The sequence below is a fragment of the Crinia signifera genome, chromosome 11, assembly GCF_055691185.1.
Source record: "Crinia signifera chromosome 11, ASM5569118v1, whole genome shotgun sequence".
NCBI lineage: Eukaryota > Metazoa > Chordata > Amphibia > Anura > Myobatrachidae > Crinia > Crinia signifera.
In genome coordinates, this window is record NC_139227.1 from 109,073,832 (window position 1) to 109,094,867 (window position 21,036).

Genomic DNA, 21,036 nt, shown 5'->3' on the forward strand with positions numbered 1-21,036 from the left:
GCCACAAGTTCTATGCTCACTTCATGGGGGTCGTGGACCCCCACAAGGAAGAATATCTCTTGTTAGTCGGGATCTTGACTGTCGGGCATTTAACAATCGGATTCCAATGTCGGACTAATGACCATTGGAATCCTGACTGTTGAAGCATCATCCGGCACCCTTAGAAACACAGATGTACCCAAGGGAAAGACTTTATAGTGGTATTTGCCTAAGTTTGAGGATTGATTGCCAATAGATTCAGTTAGGATGCTTCTGCATCCACCTTAAATCAGCCCAAGGAGTGCAACTGCATTTTTTTTTTTTTTTGCATGCAGGGAGAATTCTGGATGCTTTTGCATGTTGCCAACAAATTCTGGTCCGCTTTTAAGCACCTAACTCTAAAAAAAAATAAAACAAAGCTTGGGCACTTCCTTCTCCAAAATCTGCTCCTTTTTTTTTTCTCTTATTTGTCCCTAACTCAGGTTCATAAATAGCAAAAATGTTAAAAACAAACTCAAGTCCACATAATTCAACCATTCCAAAATTCTAAACACCATTGCCACCACATCTGGCACCACAAGCAATCATTTTTGCAGAAACAGATGATTATTCTCTTAACAATTTTCCATTCAAAAATGCAGCATATGGTCACAGCTCTGATATTTATCGAGGATCAAGCTAAACTTTACGGTACCTACCTCATATGTACTTGTTATACCAGACCTGTAGAACACTGGAACAAATAGCTCTGCAGAAAAAATGATGACAAATGTGTAGGAAATATAGAAATATAAAAAGAACGATCCAAAACGGACAACCTCCGATGGGGTCCCCAAAACCGTAATGGCGGACATAAAGCTAGCTGTAAGCGATAGAGCCACAGGCCCACAAGTCATCTGCCTGCCGCCGACTAGAAATTCACTCGATGTTTTCTTTTTCCTTTCTTTAATTGCAAAGAAGACCCCGATTCCAGCTGAGACGACTAAGAGACACGCAAAAACAACATAGTCCCAAACGACAAAGCCGGTAAACTCAGGTGCTTCGTATTCTGGCATCTTGGGTAACTGGTGACTTTACCTCAGAATAACAATGTAAACAAATTCAATGTGTCCACTGCATCCATTTAGTAAGCACGGAAACACTATGGGCTCGACGCATAGAACAACAATGTCAAATGTATAACCAGATGTCTTCAAGTACTCAAAGTTCAAAGGGAATATTGATGAATTATGAAACCATAAATTGTTTCTTCACAAGTTCTCAGGTGAGGCAAAGGGCCAATGCTATCCAATGACCGTGCTTGATTACGTACTCATGATGCCTCTGTTATTCTTATTTAGTTAAACATTACTTAGGCAAATGGAAGACGACTATGATGCACCCGATGCACTGTAAACAGAGTTTTTACTATGTATGTACAGCAATCTAAAAAAGAAGCAGATTATGCTATAGGCCAGACTGATCTGTAGCGATACTGGAGAACCTTTTTCTTTTACGTTTTAATGACTGATATATTGAGTTCTAACTTTATTAACACTAGTGTATCAATAAAACTGAAAAGATTTAAAAAAAAAATAAGGAACTATATTTGCAATGAGATAAAAAGCAATAAAGTTAGATAAAACACACATTAAAAAAATAAGTGCTAACGTTTGTAAATTCAATTGCAGCGGTGAGCACTAAACAAATAATCCAACTGAATGACAATTTGTGTCATTTTTTTTACTGTGGCTTCAGTTTTGCCAAATACAATAGCCCCTCCCTATGCACTAAGGCCCTTATTCAGATCTGATCGCTGTGATGTTAGTGTATTAGAATGCTTAATATTTGTAGACACTCCCTTACTAATATGTGTAAGCCTGAACCAGGGGAATGCTGGGAAGTGGGTGGTCCTGAGGCAGTGTGTCTGGAGTTGGATGGAATAAAACAACACAGCAGTGAACTCACATGTCTCTGTGTCCTTATGACTGGATTTACAAACATATGAACAAATCATGGTGTCAGAGGAAGTTTAACTTGTACTGCTAGTGCTCTCAGAGTGTGAAAGATCCTGCAGCAGTCTGTAAGACTGTGATACTCAGAGGGAAATTTACTAAGATGTGAGTTGTATTTCACAAGGGATATTGCTTTGGGCAACCAACCAGATACTATCTATTTTCTTCTAGAAGGTGCTAAAAAAATGAGAAGTGGTTTCTGATTGGTTGCCCATAGCAACAAACAATGTGAAACACAACTCCCATCTTAGTAAATTTCCCCCTCAGTGTCTGCAAAGCCTGCAGTGTGCTCCTCTCTTCAAACAGTGAGTAACCATGGATAAACTGACTCCTCCAACCGGCATGCTGATGTCTGGTAACTTGTCTGAGAACTGGAAAAGATTTAAGCAAAGGTTTAATATATATCTTGCTGCAGGTGGAGCTGATACAGAGGCTGACAAAACAAAGGTATCCATTTTCCTCCGTGTGATAGAAGAGGATGTGCTGGACATTTATTATAGTTTTCAGTTTGCTGAGGGGCAGAATATGGTGCTATCTCCTATAATGCAAAAGTTTGAAGATTACAAGGACAAATGTGAATTTGGCGTGAATACAATTACCTTTATGGGCGACGTGGTCTCGGATCAAGGTGTAAAACCAGACCCAAGGAAAATATCAGCCATTGTGAACATGGAACGTCCTAACAACAAAGACGACGTCAGAAGATTCCTAAGAATGATTACTTACTTAGGAAAGTTTATTTCTCAACCCTCTGAACGAACAGCCTCTCTTAGATGGTTGTTGGACAAAAGATAACGAGTGGATGTGGTCACATGAACAAGAAGAAAGTTGGCAAAACTTGAAACAGATCATTACAGAGCAACCAGTGCTAAAATTCTTTGATCCTGCGAAAAGAATAAGAATTTCAGCAGATGCTGCACAATTTGGCCAAGTTCAGTGATGTCACAAGAACTTGAGGATACATGGCAACCAGTAATCCATGCACCAAGGGCACTGACAAGTGCTGAAACAAGGTATGCTCAGATAGAAAAATAACTTCTAGCGATCACACATGCATGTGAGCGATTTCATCAATTTGTGTATGGTCAAACGTTTACAGTGGAACCTGACCACAAGCCATTGGTAGCTATCATGACTAGATCAGTACATGGCTTCCCCATGAGAATTCAATGAATGCTTATCAGACTACAGAAATATGATGTACACTTGCTGTACTGTCCCGGTAAATACATGTACATCGCTGATACACTTTCTCGTGCTGTGGACAAAAGTGAAGGTTCCAAAAGTCTGATGGGTGAAGAGGTAGAAGCCTATGTTAATTTGATCGTAGCTTCTCTACCAGGGTCTCTTGTAAGACAAGAACAGATTAGGAAAAAACTGAGACAGATGACACAATGAAAGTGATGAAAGATATCATCCTCTGAGGTTGGCCAGCAGAAAAACATGCGTGCCCGCAGTCTATTCATGATTATTGGATGTACCGCAGTGACCTTACAATTGTCGATGGCATTATTTACAAAGGCAATAGGTTTGTCATACCTGCACGACTAAGAAAAACTATGCTGTGCAAGATACACGAAGGCCACTTGGGAGAAGAAAAAATGTAAGTGGAGAGCGCGTGAAGTTATGTATTGGCCAAGAATCAACCAAGACATACAGATGGAGCGGGAGTCATCTTTGCAGGGGATGGCGGAAGAATCGCCATCCGCCACGAGATGCGTGCACCTCCCCTTACAACGGGGCTCCCCCCGGGTCCCCGCCGCCTCACGATGGTCGCCGCGGGTCCCCGCCGCCTTACCGCACCCCCCCTTAACCCTGTCCCTCTCCGTGAAGTGGAAACGGACAGAGTTCCTGTTCCCCCGCCGATGGGAAACTGGGACACGTGTGCGTGTGAGTTGCACGCGTGTCCCAGTCAGATGGAGCACCTCTGCGTCGGCGATCTCCAGCGGACAGATTCTGGTGATCCCTTGGCAAGAATGAGAGGCGCTCCATCTGTAGCACAGACTACAGCTACATGTGAATTATGTCTTACGTATAGACCGAAACAACAAGTCGAACCACGGAGTCCTCATGCAGTGCCAGAGAGACCGCACCGGAAAGTTGGCACAGATTTGTTTGATTGTAATGGGAAAACGTACATTGTCGTGACTGATTATAACTCTAACTACCCTGAGGTCAAGACAATACATACAACTAATAGTAAAGCCGTAATCAATTGCATGAAGTCAATTTTTTGCAAGGCATGGTGTTCCTATGGAAGTGTTCCTATGGAAGTGGAGAAAATTTACACAACAGCTTGTATGTCGTACTAGACTAGTCACAGGTGCTGCTTGTCCCTTAAGGGTATCCCAGTCCCTTGTTGGTTGAAATGCAAAAAGTTTTGGGGTGGGAAAGCGCTATCCAGTTTGTGTTGAAACTATGAGTTATGTTGTGTCGAGAAGAATGAATAGAAAAGGAGATGGGTAAAATAAATGTAGGTTTATTAAATAAAATGAAAATGAAAATGTTGCTTGTGCACCAGACTCTGGTGTTACTGGGATATCTGGGTTGGGAGCCTCGATTACCCTAGGGGTAAATGGGTACCTAGGTTGGTATTAAGTGGTGTTTTAATTACACCTGTAGGGGGTCCCCAGAGTGGGGAATTCCTTTGACAAGTGTCACCAGTTGAGATTTCCCAAATGGGATTTGAGATAGTCTATTCTAGACTTCTTTAGCTACCGTAGGTCCTGACCCAGGACCGACGGTCTATCTTGGTGAAGGGCTTCGGGCGATTCGTGTGTGAACCCCCTTACAATCACATAGGTAATGTACACCTATGCCCTCTCTGCTTGCTCACTGTTTTTAAAATCAAATGTCTGTTGTAGATGAACTGCTAGCGGCGTCCCGCATCGCAGTTGTTGTGTAGTGTGACTCACGGTTTGGCTGGGGATCGGGTGCGGCTGCTGGTGGGGATGTCCCACAAACAGGATAGCGCTTTCCCACCCCAAAACTTTTTGTATTCCTGGAAGTGTTCACTGACAATGGTCCTCTGTTTTCCAGTGCTGAATTTAGACAATTTGCTGATGAGTGGGAATTTGTCCATACTACGTCAAGTCCCCACTATCCACTCTCAAATGGGTTGGTGGAAAGTTCAGTAAAAACTGTAAAGAGTCTCATTAAAAAGCTCAAGAAGGTGAAGAAAATTTCTACAAAAGTCTTTTAATCTACAGCAGTACACGTTTACAGAATGGGCTTTCTCCTGCACAAATGCTGATGGGAAGGAGGATTAGAGCAAGTCTCCAGATACATGATGAACTTCTTTATACACATTACTCAGCTTTGGTCAGACTGAGTAAGGAACGTCAACAGGCGAAACAGAAACTGTTCCATGACAGACGAACAAAAAGCTTATCTGATCTAAAATCGGGTGACCAAGTCCGTCTCAGAGATCACGAGAAAGGTATTTGGGTGCAGAAAGGTATTGTGCAAGCACAAGTAGCACCAAGATCTTATACTATACGTACAGAGTGTGGAACGGAAGTAAGAAGAAATCGGGTGGATTTAAGATCTCAACCTAACCATAATGAAGACAACATGACTGAAGAATACCCTTCATCTGACATGTATGATGATCCTGATAATAGTGAACAAACCGCGATTCTAGGAAGGTCCAAGACTGTGTATGAAAGACTCAAAAGGGAAATACGCAGACCTGAGAGACTCCTTGAAACCTGTTAGATGATGTTCTTAATATGATGTTGTTAATTGTTGCATTGAAGCATACAGGGCTTTAAAGAACAGAGGATGTGATGTCAGTGTATTAGAATGCTTAATATTTGTAGACACTCCCTTACTAATATGTGTAAGCCTGAATCTTCGGTGATGGTCCCTAGGACCAGGGGAATGCTGGGAAGTGGGTGGTCCTGAGGCAGTGTGTCTGGAGTTGGATGGAATAAAACAGTACAGCAGTGAACTCACATGTCTCTGTGTCCTTATGACTGGATTTACAAACATATGAACAAAAGAATCGCAGTACAAATTTGTTCTCAAAATGGGCAAAACCATGTGCACTGCAGGTGTTGAAACTGAAATCTAAATTGCAGTGTAAAAATAATGCAGCCAGTATATACCCTGCACAGAAACAAAATAACTCCCCCAAATGTAACTCCCTCTATACATGTTACATCTGCCCCACCTGCAGTGCACATTGTTTTAGCCATTTTGAGAACAAATTTGTACTGTGATCAGATCTGAATAATCCATATCCGATCGGCAAATAATATTATATTGTGAACTTGGGTTAGAGTGGAGGAGAGGGCCCAAATTACTGTATGTTCTTGCACCTGGGATCACCAGCACCCACATGTTCGGGCACATGTCGGCGGTCGGAATCCCTACGATCGAAATACCGATGCCGGAATCTCGACCGCCGCAATGCCGGCACTTTGTCCCTCTTTGGGTGTCCACGACACCCATAGAGGGAGAATAAAATAGTGTGCCAAGCATAACGAGGCACCGGGCTCGCTGCATGGCCAGCACAGTGTGCCTACAAGGGGGAGCGATCCAAAGCCCCCCTTTGTCGGCATTGCTGGGGTTGGGATTCCGGCGTCGGTATTTCGACTGCCGGGATTCCGACCACCGGCATATCATACCGGACCTCATATACAATCATGCAACAAAATAGTAACCCCCTTTATACTGTACTTGCGTCTTACACATTATGCAACTTGGAATGAGCAAAAATTCACACCGACTGAGCCGAAATTCACACTATGGCACACGGATTGAGTCAAAATTCACGTTATGCCACACAGATTAAGGCAAAATTTCCATTTGCCATATGGATTAAGCAAAAATACACACTATACCAAACAGATTGAGCAATAATGCACAATATGCTTCATAAACAGGGGCATTGCGCGACAAAGGCGCGCATACAAAATTGACACCATAATACCCATTACATGTTAAGCCAAACACCATAATGCCTATTAAAAATTATGCTACATAAGTGCTGCTTACCTATATGCTCATTGCCAGGGGTTCCATGCTCATTGCCATGTGGGATTTCATGCTCTTTGCCAAGGGGGAATATTGCTTGCGGTAACTTGGGGACAGCCGCCGCCAGGCAGAAATGACAGCCATTGACAGCCGGACAGAGAGCAGGGGGCTGTCTGGCTGTTTTCAGAGCAAAGCAGGTCCCGGCAATTTGAAATAATACCCCTTTCACACTAGAAAATGCAGGGACTTACCCGGGCTGGCCCCTATTACACCAGCCTAGTTCCTGCATTTTCTGGTGTGATGAGAGAAAACGACCCCCCTTTAAACGGGATGCGGTCATCTATTAGAATGAACTTAGGTCTACAGTCATCAGGTCGACCCCACTAGGTCGACTGGCAGGAAGGTCGACCTGACTTAAGGTCGACATGGGCCAAGGTCGACATGACTTAAGGTCGAATTTGCATAAAGGTCGACATGAGGAAGGTCGACTCGTCATAAGGTCGACATGGGGTTTTTCACTGTTTTTTTAGCCAACATGTGCCGACAGGCGGTATTTCATGCCCTACCATCCACTAGGGCGTGGAGGAGGTTATTAAAGCTGTGGCGAGCAAAGCGAGCCACCGTGCCCGAAGCATTGCGAGCGAAGCGAGCGATGCGAGGGTACGTTTTTCATTGCCAACTGTGTCCATGTCGACTGTGTCGACATTCGGATCAAAATAAAGTGAAAAACCCATGTCGACCTTATGACCAGTCGACCTTCCTCATTTCGACCTTTATGCAAATTCGACCTTAAGTCATGTCGACCTTGGCCCATGTCGACCTTAAGTCAGGTCGACCTTCCTGCCAGTCGACCTAGTGGGGTCGACCTAATGACTGTAGACCTAAGTTCATTCTGACAGATGTACCGATTCCCTTTAAACAACCAGCTATATCTTTGGAGCCAACTGATCCATTTACATGTGGGCTTTGAATGATTTTCAAATGATTTTGGTCCTGTGAAACTGGACTATTTGGTTCCAGAGAAATCTGTCCTCAAACAACATGAACAGCCATAAAATTACATTTCAGAAACGAAAAAATTGTTTTACCCGCACTATCTCTGGAACCAATGAACTCATATGGACCAACACTTTAACCAGCATATAGAAGCTGAGTGCTGGACATCCTGTTTGTAGGGACATATTTATAAAAAGCTATTTTAAAGGAAAGCATGCCTTTTTTATTTTAACTTTGACACATTTTTTGGGACAGAACCATGCACAGATCTCACTGATCTGTGCATGGCTCTATCAAACTGGCCAGGCTGTACCTGGTCTATGGGGGTTATTCTGTTTGGTACGGTGGGACCGTATACGGGCGGATCAGGTTTTTTTTTCATCTGCGCATGCGTATATTTCGCAATGCGCATGTGCGGCGACCTCACACCGCTCACGGACAGGCCTCTCCGTGCGAAAAAAACTGTCCGCAAGAACACGGTCATTGTGGGCGGCATGTGGGCATTTTTATGGGAGCGGCCGGAATAATGAGGAAAACTGGGCGTCTCGATCGCACCGTGCATTTTGGCCCAAAAACAGGCAGACGCCAAAGATAGCTCCATACCACCCCTAGAGATACCGCATGAGAGCGGACGCCTGGGTCTGCTAATTAACACGGATTACTACACCTGAATGTAATAAGCAATGCTGCAGCCTATTAAGTGAAAACCATGATTTCACTACCTGCAAGCCACACACAGCCCTCAAACACATTGGAAGCTTATCTTTCTACACTTCTCTACATGTAAAGGTTGGTTTAATTTTAGGTAACATTCATTCTAATACCTGCTTATATATGTCCAGGTAGTTATTTTATAACCATCTACACCCATTCAGAAAGGGTTTTTTTCTACTTTAAAAAGCAGGGCACTCAATTCACAGGAGTCGACATGTGTCAACACAAACATACCAGTTTTTTATTATGAAAAAGACACATAAACCACGTCTAAGAGCAACAAGGATGTTTTTGAACTCAATTTCTACTTGCAATGGTGGAGCAATGTCTTAAGGCCATGGCCACTATTTTGCACACAATCTGTATATTTTTGCCCAACAACATACATTATGCACTTTAATATCTGCTATGAATTTTATGTAGCACACTCTGTACTATATGTAAGATGCCACCAAGTACATTATTGCAATCACATATCTCTAACAAAGGATCCCAACATCTGCCTATCACACTCTAAAGTCTTATTTTGAACAATATTGGAACATGTTTGCATGTGGCGTACTCTCAGATATACGGGAAGTGTCGGTGGGAAAATGGACGAGATCTGTCCGTGCACTGTGGTGTACGCTCTGATGTATGCCAGGTATCGGTGGCTAACAGGGAGATCTGTCTGTACACGGTGGCGTACGCTCAAGTGAACGCCACTTCCCATTGTCGTGTTTGTGACCGTCCATGTGCGGCTGTTCTGTGGGCGGATTTACGCTCACCGTGAGCGTATGGGAAACGTACGGTGTGACGGACCGTACGTACGTTTCACCGTACCAAACAGTATTACCCTCTATATGTTTTGCAATTTTTGGTCATTTTACAGGTGCAGATTGAAAATACGCACCCTATTACATTTGCAATTTTAATGTTTTCTATGAGAAAATATCTGGATGCAATTTTTATGTGCAATCTTTTTGACAGGTCAAAACGGGCAAATTTTACAAAAATTCGCATTTTATTACATGTGTGATTTTTTTTTTAAAACGTTCCAATTCACCTGTTTTTGTCCAGGAAATTGTACATGTCTAAAATTCGCACCCTATTACATTTCTCCCCTAATGTTAAACCATTGTAACCTATTACCAGAGGTGGAACTACCCTTGGTGCAGCAGGTGTATTGCACCAGGGCCCCTGACAACTAAGGGGCCCACTGCTGCCCAAATCAGCAATCAATTATTTGGTATGGGTGGGGGAGGGGGGCCTAAATTATATTTTCTCACACCCCCTCTTGATAGAACCACGAATCTCAGCATTTTGCTGAAATGAGGGCGTGGCTTAATGACTCACCACGGTGCCTTGTTAGGTCATATTTAATCTATCCCGAAGACTGAAGGATATAACTATATTTAAAATATATTTATACAGTATGTTTAAACATTGCCTACTAGATCTCTGTTTTGTTATTTATTCTGTTAATCGCAGTCAGTCATTACCCAGATCAAAACAGACGTTTTATCTTGTATTAATCTTGCTTTTTCTCCACATTAGTTATAAATCGACCACAAACAGTAGACAACCGGTAAATGGTTAGATAATTAAGTTTCTCGAGGCAGATGTTCTAAGCTTTGAAATAAAAAATGTGGGGTGAGATAAAGGGTTGATTCTGGTTGGACCAGACGTGGCTAAATTCGGGCCCGTTCCAATGTTGGGGGTCTCCGCATGCACGTATTTGGAAGCGAGCCGTTCACTCCAGAGTGGGTGGGCGGTCATCGAGTCAGAGCAGGGGAATGATGTCAGCGCCTGCCCCCTCTTCGGCGATTACCGACGGAAATAAAGGTCAGTCTATGCAGACTTTTATTTCTGAAGGGTAGAGAAATGAGTCAGCTTCTATCAAATGATTTCTCTCCCCTATGGCTGCATGCGAGGGGATGTGTTTGCGTATATTCCCTCACGTGGTACAGAGGGGAACTAGCGGCAGGGGAGGGAGGGGCATACAGGCGGGTTGCGAACGGCTTCTAGCGGCAGGGGAGGGGGGGGCATTCAGGCGGGTTGCGAACGGCTTCTAGCATCAGGGGAGGGGGGCATTCAGGCGGGTTGCGAACGGCTTCTAGTAGCAGGGGAGGGGGTGGGGCATTTAGCGAACAGCCTCTATGGGCTCACTAAGCAGTAACGGTACACTTCTTTACGAGCCTTACTGAATCACCCTCAAAGTACCATCCAGTCATCTCCCGTCATTTTTCATACACAGTCAGTAACATCTCAGCTAGGAGCTGATTGGCTGATACTTTGTCTCTCGCCACTTTATCGCTCCCGGGCTTAGAACATCTCCCCCACATAGAAGTCTGGTTATAAGTTCGGACTCACCTCATAAGTACTTGTGATCCCCGACCTATAGAACATAGGCACAAAGAGCTCAGCTGTAAATATAACAACAAATGCGTAGGCTATGAAGAACAAGCTGAACGATGAACCAAAGCGGTAGACTTCAGCGGGAGCTCCTAGGACGGTTACCGCCGACATAAAGCTGGCCGTCAGCGATAAAGCCACTGGTCCATAGGACATCTGTCTGCCACCCACAAGGAAATCCTTTGCCGTTGTCTTTTTTCGCTCTTTTACAGCAAAGAACACTCCAATCCCAGCAGATATTAGAAACAGTGCTGCAAATACAACATAGTCCCAAACTTCAAATGTAATGATTTTTGGAACCTGGAATTTAGACATTTTGTTATCAAATTATAAAGAGAAAAATAATCTTCCAAGTCACTGCAGACTCAGTTGTTCACTGGCATGAAGATGTGCAGGAACCAGGATGATGCCTTTTATGCAGTTTTGGGATGAGTTAACCATTACTTTGTATTATGTTACTCAGCAATTCTGCATCCCTAAAGTGAGACAGATATTCCCTTTGGTAATCATTATTATTATTAGTAGTAAAAGTAGTTGTAGTAGTTGTGGTACCAGTATTACTACCATCTCTGCCACGTTACCCCTGTGAATGCACCACTCTCACCACTACAATCCATTTTGAATGCAGCTGCGAGGCTGATCTTCCTGGCTAGACGTTCATCGTCTGCTGATCCGCTCTGTCAGTCCCTCCATTGGTTGCCGGTATATTACCGCATTCAATATAAAATACTTCTACTTACATACAAAGCCATCACTCTGACTACACCGACTTATATCTCTTCGCTTATCTCAAAATATATCCCCACCCGACCCTCTCCGCACAAGATCTGCGTCTCTCATCCACACTCATTACTTGCTCCCACTTACACTTGCAGGATATTTGTTGGGCATAACCCACCCTATGGAATGCCCTTCCACGCACACTAAGACTCTCCTCTAGCCTCTAAACTTTCAAGCGTTACTTTAAATCTCACCTCTTCAGGCAGCTTATCATATTCCAGAACCCCCACATAACCTCCAGTAGCATTCATATCCAACTGCATCCCATCAGGACTGTCCTGTAATCTGATGGGACTGCCATGCTATGGAATTCTATCCTTATGTATCCCTACTATTATCCCTATAGATTGTAAGCCTGTGAGCAGGGCCCTCCTACCTCTATATGAGATGGTTTCTGCATCCCATCAGGACTGTCCTGTAATCTGATGGGATTGCCATGCTATGGAATTCTATCCTTATGTATCCCTCCTATTATCCCTATAGACTGTAAGCCTGTGAGCAGGGCCCTCCTACCTCTACATGAGATGGTTTCTGCATCCCATCAGGACTGTCCTGTAATCTGGTGGGACTGCCATGCTATGGAATCCTATCCTATGTATCTCTCCTATTATCCCTATAGATTGTAAGCTTGCGAGCAGGGCCCTCCTACCTCCATGTTGGTTTGTATCTACCCAGTTTGTTTTATCACTGTGGTTTTCAATTGTAAAGAGCAACGGAATATGCTGCGATATGTAAGAAACTGAAAATAAATAAAATGATATAAATATCTGCCCTTTTACCCCTGTAAATGCACCATCTCTGCCACTTCACCCCTGTAAATGCACCATCTCTGCCCCTTCACCCCTGTAAATGCATCATCTCTGTCCCCTTCACCCCTGTAAATGCATCATCTCTGCCCCCTTCACCCCTGTAAATGCATCATCTCTGACCCTTTACCCCGGTAGACATGTCAGTAATTGTAGGCAGTTTCTTCAGTCTGGACTAGATATCCAAACTTACTCCTGACATCCCTGCATCACCGCCAGTGGTTCTGCTATGAAAATGCATTTTTTTCCTTGCAGCCCCAGTTCTGGGAGAAAATGAAGGCGGAGCTGTTGCCGTGTCACGTTCAGCTTGAGTGTCCACTGGAAAGAGAGATACAACGTAGGCTTTGATCCTAGGATCGAGCACAGTGGCTATAATGTAGCTTTCAACAGATTTATCACCCTTGAATCCTGGCAAAGATAATGAAGGGCTCCATCCATAAGTCCCACATACTTAACGGAATCACTACATTTTAGCTTCTCCTTCACTTTCTCCAGCTGCTTCTGCAAAAGCCTGATGAGGGGAATGACCTGACTCAATCTGACAGTGTCTGAACTAACTTCATTTGTGGCATGTTTAAAAGGTTGGAGAACCTTGCACAACACTCATTATCCACTGCGCTTGAGTCAAGTGCATTCCCCCTCCTTTGTCTATGTCATAAGTGGATGTATAGGCTTGATTGGACTTTTGCTGCTCCTTCATTCTCTGAAGGATATAGGGGGTAGATAGAATTCCACCTCGTTAATACCTCCTGTTTCAGGTGATGGCAGGGCCGGTATTAGAGGATTTTCTGGCGCCCCAGACTTCGACAAGTAATCACTGAATGTCAAAAGTGGCCCAAAATTTTTTGTGCCACCGACAGAATCTCCTGTACGCCCTTGTCATTTAAAAAAAAATCTGAGCCACCAAATTATTTTTGTGAGCAAAACATGGGACATGCTTGAATTTGCCCAGATGTAATGCTTGCACAACATTGGTGGTGTTGTCAGATACCACAAATCCCCAGGAGAGTATAAGCGGAGTAAGCCATTGTGCAATGATGCCCCTCATATGGAAACTGGTGATACACAGAGTAGCCTGCCTAGGAATGAGTAGACGTGTGTAAGATGCTGTTACTAGTGCCACTGCTGTTTTTGCTGTGTACGGCAATACATCTACTCAATGGACTGTCACAGTCATGTTTTCCTTAGTTTGCTCTGTTCCACTTGTCCACATGTCTGTGGTTAAGTGAACAACGCATTTTTGAGGACACTAAGGACCTTTTTCTTAGTGTCCCTGTACAATCAGGGAATTGCTTGCCTAGTGAAGTGGAAACTAGATGGAATTAGGTACCGGAGACACAGTAGACTACATGAGGTGAGACAGTTGTCTGGATTTGGGTAGAAATAATTCCAGACAGAATACGTGGATTTCTTGATCTTCTGTCCAGGCTTTTTATCCCACAGCATGGCCGGATTGAAGGGGGGACACAGGGGCTCAGTGCCCCTGGGCCCCCCTCTATCTAGGGTCCCCCTGTTGTCGGCATGTATTTTTAAAAAATGTGTATATATTTTTTTTACCTAAATGTTTTGTGCATGGGAGTGAGGTAGTTCTGCAGCTTCACCTATCTGCCGATGTGACAATGATTAATGGTGCTGAGCATCGGGAGCCAAGGCACACTGACTGCACAAGTGTGCAGTGCATTACTGGGAGTTGACTAAGTGCCATGTGACTAGGAGGTCAGAGGCTGAGAGGCTTGTGCTGAGCTCTGATTGGTGGAGCTCACCACATGCTTCTCAGGCCCATGGAGGGCAGCAGCAGCAGCCTCGTAATGGGAGGGTTTTTAATCAAAGGCAGCGCATAGCCTGTGAGGTCTTCTACAGAGTAAGGTACTGAGGGACAATCAGGCTTTTCATGTGGTGTATATGTGTCTGTGTACAGTATATGGGTGAGATTTAATAGGATGAGAGATTCAGAAAGTGAGAGATTTGGTAAGAAATCTCCAGTTTTTTTAAACGGCAATCATTTACACTGCAAAATCAAACTAAATTTGCAGTGTAAATGATTGCCGCTTTAAAAAACCTGGAGATTTCTTACCAAATCTCTCACTTTCTGAATCTCTCACCCTATTAAATCTCACCCTATGTGTGTGTGTGTGTATATATATACATATATATATATATATATATATATATATATATATATATATATATATATATATTAATCCCCCCCCCCCCCCTCCCTGCAGTTACCCATTCACACTGCCTTTACTCTGTGTTTTGACATTGTAATATTCTCCGGTGCAGTTTGCGGCCAGTAATGACAAATGGGAGGGCCCCCCTGTCTAAAGTCCCCCAGGCCCCCGAAGGCTTAATCCAGAACTGTCCCACAGCCAACAGCTGTCTCCACCTGTGCCTTATATAAGCAAGCCACATAATCATCAGAATCTTCTTCGCCAACTTCCTCCTCCGTGCAAGCTACACCAATATCCTTATCCTTGTATACTTCTACAGTGACATACTAAATGTCACTGTAGCCTCCTCTTCCCATACAGTATTGGGAAGGTTAGGCCTAGACATCGCAACCGCAGACACACTTGTACTCTCCTTGGGGATTTGTGATATATCTGTAGAACGTACAGTTGTTTCTCGTGCTTTTACCAGCTTCATTTTTTTATTTGTTGAGAGGGAGAAGGGCTTCCATCTGCATGAGAAGCTGAACCACAAGTCATGAACAAAGAACAAGGCCTTAGCCTTTCCTTGCCACTTTGTGTCGTTAATGGTATATTGGCAATTTTACATTTCTCATTGGAAAATTTAAAAAATGTAAAGTTCACTTTAAAAACAGTTGAATAATAACCGCAAAAAAAAAAACCTGCATACAAATATTTGGTACTTGTTTCCTAGCATGGCGCCCCCGATTTTGATTGTAGTACATCTTATACAATCGCAATATAGCGGCATGCGATGCATGTGATGCGATGCGATTCGATTTTTAATTGTACAAGCACCCTGATGGGTGCTTACAATGTTAAATGCCCCCCCATTGTCAACGCCACCCCCACTATCAACACCAACCCGAAGCGTGGCGAGTGCAGCAAGCACGCGAGGGGTGGCGGTACGCTTCCTCCGACCTTTTCATACCCCCACTATCGACGTCGACGTGTAGTTGATTTTAGATAGTGTGGCGAGATCAGCGAGCCACCGAGCTAGAAGTGTGGCGAGCGCAGCAAGCCCCGCGAGGGGACACGGATTACTTTACATGTATTCCGTGTCCCCTCGCCACGCTTCGGGCTCGTATTCCGCAGCCCCACGCGGGGCTCGCCACGCTTCGGGCACGGTGGCTCGCTGCGCTTGCCACACTATCTACAATCAACTCCACGCTGACGTGGATAGTGAGGGTATGAAATGGTTGGAGGACGCGTACCGCCGCCCCTCTCGGGCTCACTGCGTTCACCACGCTTCGGGTTGGAGTTGATAGTGGGGGTGAGCTTGACAATGGGGGTGCATTTAACATTGTAAGCACCCATCAGGGTGCTTGTACAATTAAAAATCGCATCGCATCGCATGCCATTTGCTGGCATGCAATGCTATGCGATATTTCATTGTACAAGCACTGTTAATTTAATGGGAATATCGTATCGCACGCATCGCACACTACTATGTATGGTATGCGATGGGCGCCATGCTAGGAAACAAGTACCAAATATTTTTTGGGGTATTTTATTTTATGTACCTTATTATATTATGTGTCAGGTTTACCTTAGTTACCTTTTCAAAGTGAACCTTTTGCTTGTGACGACCCATTAACCATGTCGACCTAATGCATATTAAACTTTTTTATGTGTCGACTTTCTGTCTGTTGACCAATAGTCGTCAACCTTTTGACCTTCGACCTAGACATTATCAACCTAATGATCCACACCCGACAGAAAAGACAGCATCATACAACGTAGCAAGTCCGATATCTGTCTGTATTCTGTTCTTGTGCTCACAAGGAGTTAATCATTATTTCGATCATTGATGCAGATAACTGATGTGAGAATCATCAGCAGATTAGTGCAATACAAAACTGTGGCCACACCATGGGAACAGCATATGTTGGCAAAAGGATGACAAAACGCTGCAATGTCTACGCAAGCAGAACAAGACCCCCGGAACATCTATTGCAACATTAAACATCTTATCTGTACTCTTCTTGTCTCATCGCAAAGATGAAATAATAATGATGCAATTGTCGATTTTTGGTACTCTGGTCTCCATGTTAGCAGGTATTAATATTCTGCAAACTGCTAATACTGTATATTAATGTCACGTGACATCTACAGCCCGATGCTGCTCCTCCGTGTCTCACACGACCTACTGCAGTAGTGGCCCGAATTTGGCCCTTTGCCCAAAGTTAAACCTGCATGCACGTTTAAGCGCATGTGCAAACCCCAGGAGCTTTGGAGAGTTTAACACTCACCGGGGCAGTCACTCCAGGATGGGGGGTTAGGGGCGGATTGGCCCACCGGGAAACTATGCCGTTTCCAGAGGGGCTGGCAAATTTTTTTCAGGGGTAGCGGCCGCTCACCCTCCCTGGCGGGCTGCGTCCCACCGAACTACCATGTCCGTGGTTACCGGCCGTGGCTGCAGCAAATTGCTTTAATTAAAGATGGCCACGGCTGGCCTCAGCTGTGCCCACATTTAAAATGGCCACGGAAGGGCTGGTGCGCTTCCGGCTTCTGGTTTACAGAGTCTGTCACGGCAGCATTATGGAGGGGGCGTGGCCTGGTGTCTGCCTGGAGCGGACGCACTATCCTAAAGCTCAGGTTCCTGAGCCCGCTCCCCGGCGAATATCTGCCCCTGTGAGCCTCCCTGCCTACCCCTTGTTGCTGTCCGGGGCCTGAAGCTGCTGTGGGCAGACGAGGGGGCCCGAGCTGTGAAGCCGGGAGACACTGGATGGCTCTTGGTGCCCTGTGGCCTACCCAGAACCCTGAAGCTGTGGCCTCAATTATTTTTTCGGATCCCGCCGCTGATGCGCCCACGGCGCGGTAGAGGGCGTAGAGTATATATATTTATATATATATATATAAATATATATTAGAGAGCCACTAGCCATGCCCCCACAGCAGCGAGAAGGGGGTATGGCCTTGTTTAAATAGGCCATGCCCCTACCGTTAGGCCACACCTGATGAAATCCAGCTTGGGAAATAACCTAAAGCAGCCCGGGGGGTGGGGGGGGAGAGGAGGGGTGCTGCTTTAGGTTATTTCCCGGGCTGGATTTCATCGGGGCATGGCCTAACATTCCCAATCCGCCCCTGGGGGGGGGGGGGGAGAGATCACCCAGTGTTTCATGGGCATGCCGTACACCTGTGATCGCAGGCCTGTCGATGCCTGCTTGGGGCGGTCGGCTGACATCACATGACATCAGCATGTGCTCTGAATTCGCCGGGAAGCGTAAGTCAGTTCAGGTTGACTTTTTTTTCCAAACGGTGAGCGCCCATCAAACGATTTCTCTCCCGTTTGGCTGCATGAGGGCAGATGTGCATGTGAACGCATCCTAGTGAGGGGGACTTGGCCAGCGCGAGGGGGGGTCGGTCGTTCGGCGTGATGGCATTTTCCTGCTCGCGTGAATATACACAGCCTAGAGAGCATCTCTGAATCAGGCCCAATGTGTGCAGGGTCTCAGAGTCTCAGAGCTGATGTGTGCCAATAAGGGCTATGGGCCTAATTCAGTATGGATCGCTAATCGGAAAATTCGCTAATGGAGCGGTTATCCCATGACTGCGCATGCGTTCCGTATGCACAAGGGTCAATAGCGAAAGACAATGTGTATGGATCGTCATGGCAACTCCCGCACAGTTTGACTATCAGGAAGTCAGCATTTGGGCTTGGTAACCGGACGTTTGTTGGAGTACTGTAAAACATGCAGGCGCACCCAAGGGTTTTACAGGAGGGTCTGTGACATCAGAGCCGGCCCCTATCAGCCTGTGTCAGTCGCAGAGTATTGGAAGGGTCAGAGCTGCTCCCATTTGCACAGACTGCAAAGTCCTCTTGGTGTTTTGGGAATTGTGTATGGATGTGCAAGTGGATACCGATCTGTGATCTGTTTCGCAGATTTGCACCGGGCGTTTTCCCTTTCTGTCTGAGTGGTGGGCGGCTGTCTACTCACGGTCAACTGCAAATGAACGAAGCCTGCTGTATCTGGCCCTACAGTATGTGTGGTGACGCTCTACGCATAAGTGGCATCCTGGGGTCTGTTGTTGATCTAATTTCTAGTCTAAGGGACAACTCCACACTACTACATATACCTACTTTTCATGAATGATAGCACATACTTACTGAGTGCTGACATTTCAAATTAACTCACACCTGTTGCCAAGCATGGATACATGTAAAAACTGGACCATTGGGGTGCCTTGAAGACAGTGTTCTTTTTGGGGGCATTAATTTTTTCTATGTACATTGCTTATTCCACTGCTAAAAATCTCCGCTGTCATTGTGGTCTTCTTTCTAGACCAGTGGTTTTCAACATCGGTCCTCAGAACCCCTCAACAGTTCACATTTTCTAGGTCTCCACACAGAAACACAAGTGAAGTAAATTAGCCAAGCCTGTGGATCTTTTAAAATATGTCAGTTAATAATGAATGCACCTGTGCACCTGCCGGGTGATCTGGAAAACGTGAACTGTTGGGGGGTCCATGAGGACCGAGGTTGAGAACCACTGGTCTAGACCTTTCATTGAATTGTTTTAACACATCCAGCAATGTTCTCGGGATTCCGCATCTCCTGTCATTTTAATTATTTTCCCTTTAAAACTGTTTTGCCCTGCACCTGCCACAGTTCCGGATTAAGCCTTTGGGGACCCAGGGCACTTTAGATACTGGCCACCCGAGAAAATAATACACTGTCAAAACATAGAGTAAGTGCAGTATAAACTTGGTCAATGGGTAACTGCAGGAGGGCGGGGTTAATACATACATACATACATACATACATACATACATACATACATACCACATGAAAAACCTGTGTTTGTCCCTCCATACCTTACTCTGTAGGACTGTAGCAGACCTCACAGGCTCAGTGCTGCCTCTGATTAAAAACCCTCCCATGATGAGGCTGCTGCTACTGTCCTCCATTGGCCTAAGAAGCATGTAATGAGCTCCACCAATCAGATCTCCGCACAAACCTCTCAGCCTCTGCCCTCTTGTGCAAAGTGGCATGGGACTTAGTCAACTCCCGGTAATGCACTGTAGTCAGTGTGTCTTGGAACCCGATGCTCAGCACCATTATTAATTGTCACATTGGCAAATAGGTGAAGCTGCTGCACTTCCCCTCTCCCCTGCACAGAACCTTTAGCTAAAAATACATGCCGACCACAGGAGGCCCCAAATTATGGGGCAGATTCAGCCCCAGACACGGTCCGGATTCAGACACAACTGACTGATGTTTTGGACCTGCGCATGCACCAGAGCCAAAGCGTGGATGTTTTATGAAGGTGCTGGGACTCCAGTCACAATGCACTGTTAGGTGTATTCTAATTGACAGACTGCAGGTGTTTTAGGGTGACAACTGGAGCATTTCAGAAAATGGGGGAATCTGTCGCTTTCTGGTTGTGCTTAAGCTAGTACAGGGGTGGGCAACTATTTTGGCTGGAGGGCCGCTTAACAAAACCAGAAAATATTCGAGGGCCGACACATAATATCTTGTATATACAATACCAGTCACGAAAAATGCTTTAAGATTTTTATCAAGAATATTTGTAATGAACATGTTACAAGACATACAGAATATATATACACACACATTTATACATTATAGATTAAACAAAAGAAACAGAAAATAATATAGGCCCAACAGGCACCAGCTTACTTTAAATTTTTAAGGGCCGTGGACACTATAATAAAAAAATGAAATGATATATAGTGCAGGTTTGTACGGTGGTACTCACAGGATTTAATTATTTAAAAGTATGGTCTGCATTTATATAAAAACACTAATGCACATAACATAATTGTCTGTTCCTTACTTTGCAGCCGTTTTGCTGCCTCATAGATTTGCGTGCCAAAAATCCTACTGCGCCCGCCCTGCACAGATTCGGGGAGCCTGGGAGGGGACGCAGAGAAACTTAAATACTGCTGCTGCCGCCGCTGATGCCTGTCTGTTGCTGCCCCGCACAGAATTTTTTTGGAGCCTGGGAGGGGAGGGGACCCAGTGAGCGGTGACACTCTGTTACAGCTGCTGCCGCCACCATTAATGAACGTCTGTGCCTGCCGCGCACAGCATTTCTGGGAGTGTGGGAGGGGATGTGGTGACGCGGCCGCGCCAACCAATGGTGGGGAGGCGGCTGCCGCATCATCATGTCCCCTCCCACACTGTCATTAATCCTGTGCGCCGTGTACAGACAGACATTAACGGCGTCTGCACCATTA

The 21,036-nt window shown here is 45.0% G+C and overlaps 1 protein-coding gene across 1 annotated transcript in view; it reads right to left on the reverse strand.

Annotated features, from left to right (window-relative positions):
* The window catches only part of SLC5A12 (solute carrier family 5 member 12), a 57,062-nt gene extending 42,896 nt beyond the window's left edge, over nt 1-14,166 (reverse strand). The window contains exons 1-2 of the mRNA XM_083165435.1: nt 14,147-14,166; nt 11,016-11,349 (exon numbers count right to left, since the gene is read on the reverse strand). Coding sequence (XP_083021561.1) covers nt 11,016-11,349; nt 14,147-14,166 — 354 coding nt within the window. The remainder of the gene's footprint in view (nt 1-11,015; nt 11,350-14,146) is intronic.
* Between the last annotated feature and the right edge of the window lie 6,870 nt (nt 14,167-21,036).